At 36.0% G+C, this 7,616-nt stretch overlaps 1 protein-coding gene across 4 annotated transcripts in view; it reads right to left on the bottom strand.

Annotated features, from left to right (window-relative positions):
* The window catches only part of Aplip1 (JNK-interacting protein Aplip1), a 44,672-nt gene extending 37,390 nt beyond the window's left edge, over positions 1-7,282 (bottom strand). The window contains exon 1 of one of the 4 annotated variants that reach the window (XM_083127417.1): positions 7,174-7,282. In XM_083127417.1, the coding sequence (XP_082983543.1) occupies positions 7,174-7,256 (83 nt within the window). In that variant the 5' untranslated portion in view covers positions 7,257-7,282. Of the gene's footprint in view, positions 1-6,057; positions 6,342-6,890; positions 6,984-7,173 lie in introns of those variants that run through there. The other 3 variants (XM_083127418.1, XM_083127419.1, XM_083127416.1) reach the window with 3 other exon arrangements.
* Between the last annotated feature and the right edge of the window lie 334 nt (positions 7,283-7,616).

Raw genomic sequence — 7,616 nt, forward strand, 5'->3', positions numbered from 1 at the left:
CTGCATTTTCATAAGAAAAGAGAGAGCTACAACAATGTTTTCCACATTTGTTATATATATCAGGAACATATAATTTGTTGAGAGGTAAGTTTAAATGTTAGAATTGCAGGATTTAAATAGAAATAACCAGAAAACAGTATGTGTAGACCACATGGCCATACTAGATGCAGGTTTGTAAAGATTCTTTGATTATGGCCACTGCAGAAAATGATTGCTTTGATTATGTAGAAAATGATATTTCAACAATAAATGTGAATGACATTATGGGAAAACTGCCGGAGCCTATCCTAATGCAAGAGGGGCGATACTTGATAACAAAATTTCCTGGTCCTGTTAACTCACTGGAAAAAAAGTAATTTTCTGTATAACATTATTGCCAGTGAACTTGCATTAGACATATAATTTCGTTGTGATATGAAGCTACTACCTAATGTGTGAAAACTTTTTTCTTATTATTTTTATATTTGGAACTGACATTTTGTTGTTTTGTTTACTACGGAGTAACCTAAGAAGTCTGGAAATGTTAATTTATGTTGTTCAACTACAATTACACTATGTTCATCCATTGAAAACTATGTTATTTACCTTTAGCATATTGTGTTTCGTCTTTATTACTTCATTATTTGTTCATAGACAAGGTGGCCATAAGTGGGGAAAATGGGTGGCCATAAGTGAATTTAAGTGGCCATAACTGAAGAATGGTGTCACGTTTGGTTAATATTTTTAAAACTTTTTTCTGACTAACTTGTTTGTTTTTGTTAATGCTTAGTCATTACATTAGACTCTGTACCAGTGATCATAATTTTTGTAAGCCATCTGTAAAATTATTATCATGTTAAAAGTTGTATACTATTGTACACTTTCCTTAAGATTGCCATAACTATAGCGTGTGTCAACCTTAAAAGTCAGTATGGAAGTAAATGGAGTACTTTCCTCTCTCTCTAATACACGAGTTTTGCCAATAGCTCTGTCCTCTACCACTGCTGCATTGTGAGATGTTACAAAATTTACAAAATGTAAAAGTCAAAAATTTCAAACAGTGAAATCATTATCCTGTAGAGTTTTTTTATGCTCTATTTATTGACGGCATTATATAACCTGTCATAAATTCATGTGATCTGAATTTTTCATAATTATGCAATTTTGCAAAATGCTTAATTCTTTTCTAGTAAATACTTCAAAGCCATAAATATCAAACTGCTTGAACAACTTCACCAGTTTTTTTTCTACTGGATCTATGATGTTTGTAGATATGATAGATATTCTTTGCCTGAGTGAATTAATTTGCTTACAAGGAGAGTTATATATTATATATATGTATGTATTTATGTATGTATGTATGTATAAATCATCAGACCGTAACACAAAAAAGTTGGTTAGCGAGAAACTTTTCGGTTTGTTGCGATACATGCAGACCAAGCAAGAAAAGTGTTGACCATTGTTTGAAGTTGTTTTTAGAGAGCATTGTTACTCCACAGCACCGTTATTTATTCCGCAATTGTATTTATTTTATTATTATTTATTCCGCTGCCTTGCGTATCAAATTCATTGCATGCCACCAAGATTACAATTCAGTTGCAGGCAGGTGCCCCAGTTCGTAAAAAATGTATCTTAATGTTTGTTTTTGCATTTATTTAATTCTGTTTATGTAAAGGATGCAACACTCAACACTTATAATGCAAATGTAAAATGGTAAATATTTACATTGAAATATGAACATTTACATGCAAATCTTGAGGTAGCTACAGTTTTTTTTTTTCCAAAATGCATCAAATACATAGATTTTGATGATTTCCTATACTGTATTAAGTTATTAGTCCCAAATGAAGCATCATAACTAGGGTTGGATTTTTTTTACAAATAGTGTTTCTTGCTAAATTAGAATCCCTGAGGCAGGTGTGAAATGAACCATGATACTCCGATGTGCATGACCAAAACAAGACACCTGCTTCCAAACTTAAGAGTAAGAGGTTCAGTTACGCTCATGAAGTGTCGAACAAAAGAAAGATCTATGTAGGCTAGTGTTAGGCAGAAGACAGAATTTTACATTAAAGCTTCCAAAAGTACTGGTTATTTTCAGTACTCTATGAATATGTTACTTAGTGTAACTGCACAAAACGTAAACGGAACGGAAAAATGTCAAAGAAATATCATCAGAACAGAAATGTTAAAATGTGGCCAGGAATAGTGAATATGTTACGTTAAAGAGAGAGAATGGTGCCATTCTCCTTAGGAAATATATCGGTGTCTAAGCCATTATCTAGTTTCAAAATGGATGTAAAAATCTGCTTTATATCTCCAACATGGGGGAGAAATGCATACTCTAGAATATATCAGAGGCTTTTCTTTATCTTTTCAAATAGTCAAGTGCATTTCAACAGAATTTAAGTAAATGTGCACGTTGTGCAAAAACTATTACTCATGCCTTTAAGGACTGAAGTCCTTCACAAAAAGAACAGTTTCCAAAAAAATATATGGTTTTGAGGAGTAGGCCTAATGGCAAACAACCAGTGGAATTTTTATTCTGGAGGGTACACAGTGTTCGAAGTTAGGATGGGGAGATCATCTAGCAAACTTCTTGTAAAACATTCCCCCAGCTCGATCAAGCATCTTGAATAAACTGACAAGTCAGATTAGTATGTATTGTGATAAAATAGGTTATAGATCTGCTGAATTTGAATCTGCAATAGTTGTTGAGTAATCAATGATATCAATGTGAATACACAAACTAACGAGCTAATTAAGAAATTTTATAATGCACGAATTTGGTTCTTCATACCATTTTTGTCCCGTAAATTGCATGTTTGATTCTTTGATATTTCCTGAGATGTCGAAGGTTTGAGAGTGTGTACAAAGTCTCCCCATGATTACAAAACATTTTGTACCATCTGAAATTTTTAAGATAGAGAAGTGAAGCCTTGTCAGAATGTGGAAAAAGTCACCAAGTTTCTTGGACATCATCAGTAAACTTCTACGTGAGCACCTTTAGTTGCTCAGAGCACATCTACGCAAAATTCCACTCCTGCACATGTTTTAGCAGATTCCTCTAAGGAAATTGGCGCAATGGCAACATATATCCTATTCTTCAATGTGTCAAAATGTGGCCTGTGGTTTACAAAACCTGGACAATTTTCACACTGTTTCTTTTTTACTTCGAGCTAAACACCCTTCAATTCGCTCTATGCTTCGTCTGATGTCAATCACTGACCTTTAGAGAAAGAACACACACACCCGTTTCCTTAAGCTTTCCAAAACTTTATGTTCTTGACATCAGATGGTGCCCTTCTGAACTAGATGTGAAAGAACAGTTTTTGGTGAATGTGTCTCATGATACGATAGCACACACTGTGTTCTTTTCAGATTTGAATTTTTTTTTTTTTAATATTTTGGACACAGTTCCTGTTTCACTAATACCACATCACATTTGGAGGCTTGAACCAAAGAAATGTGATGAGTTTTCCCACATGTTACCATAAAGTTTGGTACCAGTTTCATAGATCGGAGACACATTAAAATCGGATATGTTGTCTTTTGCATGGTTCGTACTTACCAATTGTGTATTGCAGAACATAGTTCAAGGTGCCATTATGCTTTTTACACGAAAAAAACAACAACAATTTTCACATAGAGAGTAATTTCTTTGACTACTTTTTTCGCTTCCATAACACAGAATATGTCGGGCAAATCTTGACTACCGTAGTGGGTATGCAGTGTTTCCAACATCCTTCACCGCAAAATACCTACTATTGTGTTCGTCACTTGGGCAAATTGTACATTATGCATGGGTAGCTGATGGTTAGCCCGGGTAGCTCATGGATAGCCCCATGAATCATACACGGATAGCCCCACGAAACATTCACGGATAGCCCCAAGAACCATTATGCACGATAGCTGACCAATAGCCCCACGAACCATTTCCAATAAAGTTAGGTAAGGTTAGGCAAGCATAGTAAAAAGAAAAGGGGGTTTGAAACACTGACAGGGGCTTACGTCATCAAATGTATGCAGCATCTGGTTGTCGTAGGGCAAGCAAATGAAAGCAATGACAATTGTGCGTCGGTGAGATATTTCTCTTGAAAAATACATGATTTCCCGCTCAACGAACGTTGTAAACCTTGGAGAAACTCATTTCCGTAAGTAGTTGCTTGTGTAAAATTGAAGAAATGTGTCTCCGATGTATGAAACTGTTACCAAAAGTTTCTCTCTCATAGGGAGGCAGATATGTTTATAAAGATGGTAAATATGTGATATCGCCCGGATGGATTTCTTCAAATTTACAGGAGAAAGTACTTACTGAAATGAGTTTCTTTAGCATTCTGGACGTTCTTGGAGGTATTTTCTTTCACAGGAAACTAAAAACTTCGTATTTGAATGCTGCCTAACAAGAATTAATCACCTTTTACGTAAGAAACTTGCATTGCCTGCCATATTATGCCGTTGTTTCCATTGTGTGCGTGCAGATGGCGAGAGCGTCGAAAGTCACACGGTCTCGTCAGTGTTTCCAAACATGCATTTTTTTACAAGAATTTTGTTTTCTTCTTTTTTAACTATGCTTACCTAACCTAACCTAACCTTGCCAGAAATGGTTTTTGGGGCTATCGTGAATGGTTTTTGGGGCTTTCGTGAATGGTTTATGGAGCTAACGTGAATGGTTTTTGGGGCTATCGTGAATAGTTTTTGGGGCTATCCGGCAATGGTTTGTGGGGCTATTGTGAATGTTTTTTTGGGGCTATCCGTCAGTGGTTTGTGATGACATAATGAACACGAAAGTAGGTATTTTTCGGTTAAGAAGGTTGATACACTGTATACCCACTCCAAAATGACAAAACACAAGCACGGCTCGATGATCCATGACGAGTGCATGCCATATTGTCTGTTACCCAAGCGAAACAAGGAAGACAAATAATCACTCGTAATATGAAAAGTTGACACTATTTTATGGAAAAAGGCATAACTTCACCTTAAAGAATGTTCCGCAATGCAGAAAAGGTAAGTACCAGTGGTAAAATTAAGGAAATAAATGAGTTAAAGGTGTCCGGGGGTTATCGCACATTTACCATAAAGATTATTTATGATGTTATAAGATAGTACCAGATAGGTCTAGCAGTCCACTAATTCAAAGCTTTGTATCTGCTGTAGGTTTTGAGTAATCAATAGAGATTGAATTTCAGATATTGACTAGAATACACAAATGGGTGAGAACAATGAGAATATAAAAAGTTGTTATTTCAGTTTAAGTTCACCAAATATTATAATTGCAGATGGAACATTTTCAAAGATATTGCAACATTAAAAAAAAAATAACAGTGGGTGAACCTTTGATATTTTTCTCAGGAACGAGTTTACAATACCGGACCACTCTCCAATTTCTATGAAATTTTTCCTACTCACTAATTGTGAACTCCTAATCACGAATCTGCATGTAATAATTGGCGGTCAAGTATGGAAATCGAGAAAAAAAACGAAATAAACTGTTTTCTTAACGTAACGTAACCCTACCATAAGAACAATAGCTCCACGGAAGATGCCATTTTCCAAAAACATGAAGAAATCAAAGGGCAAGACAAGGTATAGTTCACTTAGCTAAAATATTAATTTTTCTTTATATTTATGCTAATGGAACCTAACCTAACAGGACTAACCTAACCTCATAGGCATTCCTCGTCTGACGTCAGGAAGATCTTTGTGCGTAAAGGAAGACCATTAATGAATTGCGAAGGAAAGATGGTTCCGAATTGCTGTGTACGGACAATCACCGTGGTAAATCACAAGGTTATTATACAAGTTCTACACGTAAATGTACAATTTTAACAAGTGACCGCCAAATATGAATTACAGATACGTCATCAGGACACCGAAATTAGTAAGTAGGCGAAATTTTATAGAAATTGGAGAGTGGTCCGGTATTGTAAACTCATGCCTTTTCTCATTTCAGAGATATCGACAGTGTTGTAGTGTGGTGAATCTTGTGTAGTAGCCTACATGTTGCCCTGCATTTGTATTCCCTATGTTGCAATAACTTAAGAGATTGGGGACTACAATGTACAGCCTTATTACCTGACACAATTTTCTGCAAACCTGTACAAAAAATTCGAGAAAGCAGACACGGGTAACAATTCGACATTGTCCTTGCACTTTTCCATTGTATATATTGTTTTTTTCAACTACGAGAGAAAATTAACTGCCAGATATTCTAGAAACAATTCACATCATGCACTACACACATTCGCACATCATATGAAACACTAACTGGATATTGAGAACAGTCAGTCAAGTTCATTTTAATGTGCTCTAGAATCATGAAGACTTAATTTATCCAGTTCGTGAAATAACGTGCCCATAAACATGTTATTTTCTCGCCATCAAGGTTTATATTACTATACATAACATGGTCTGTTTCATCATTCGGTGACCCAATTCTTTATGGAAAGAAAGCTTTTCTCCTTCAATAATTACCTGCACGAACTTGTGCAACAAAGTAGAAAAAGCATAAAAGTTATGTACCAACAAAAAGATTCGAGTTGTCACAACAGTAATCATGTCCAGAAGGTTAGTTTTAGAATTGTGGACACACGTAACGATTATGTAATTATGCTTGATCATTTATTTATAAGTTTCAATGTTCCTATTTTGAGCATTTGATTTGTTCCATTAGTACAAGTTCACGTCCGGAACACTTTTAATTACAACTATAAATTATATTTTAAGATACTGTTACGAAGTACAATACGTAATATTAGATCTTCCTTTGTAATGTATCAAGAAACGTTACTCTCTTCGCATATATTTTGAGTTACATGTGCAACCAGATGGAGAAGCGGCTTTTCTTTAATTAACACACGCAAAAAGACAGGTGTGTGAAGTAATTCATACCTAAGCTGCACACAGACCTAGAGATCATAACACAGCTATGACCTGGATATTCTTCCTGTGCCACGACAATACCCACTTCTTTCCCCTCGGTTTCCGGCTACCATATGGTAAACTTGTGGTGTATCCTAAACGTATATTCTCCCACGCTAAGCATTAGAAAGATGGTTGTCTAGCTTCTAGGATACTAAACTGACAGAGCGTTCGCCTGCACAATCCGCAATTGTCAATGTTTACTAACACATTTACTGATTCATGCAAGTTCTTGGCAAAACAAATTTAATATAAAACAGCGATACCTACGTGTAGCTATGGGCCGGTGCTTTGATGTATTGAGGCAATTTTTCAAAATACTGCCTAAATTCTTCGAACTCAGTATCCGCCATGTTTCACCGGCCCCATTTAAGGACTAGCTACGCCAGCTTGTTATACAATTGCGATACATTGATGGTACGCAGAGGCAGCTAGCAAGATAGCCTGGCATTCGTGCGCTTGCGCTGCAAATCCGACTCCTGTCACTTTGTCACCAGGTAGCGAACCTTATCGATTTAGTGTACGTACAAGTTGGAGCGAAGAGAAAAATCTTAAGAAAACTCACCTGAAATATCTCTCACGAGAATCTTCCGTCACGCAGAGCAACCACAAAAAAAGGGGGAGATAGGAAACAGAAGACCTGGCATAGTTCTTTTCATTCCATAACTTGTAGTTGGATGTGGAACATAAGTTATCATTTACATTTGGGAGGT

The sequence above is a fragment of the Lepisma saccharinum genome, chromosome 8, assembly GCF_977018435.1.
Source record: "Lepisma saccharinum chromosome 8, izLepSacc3.1, whole genome shotgun sequence".
Classification (NCBI taxonomy): Eukaryota; Metazoa; Arthropoda; class Insecta; order Zygentoma; family Lepismatidae; genus Lepisma; species Lepisma saccharinum.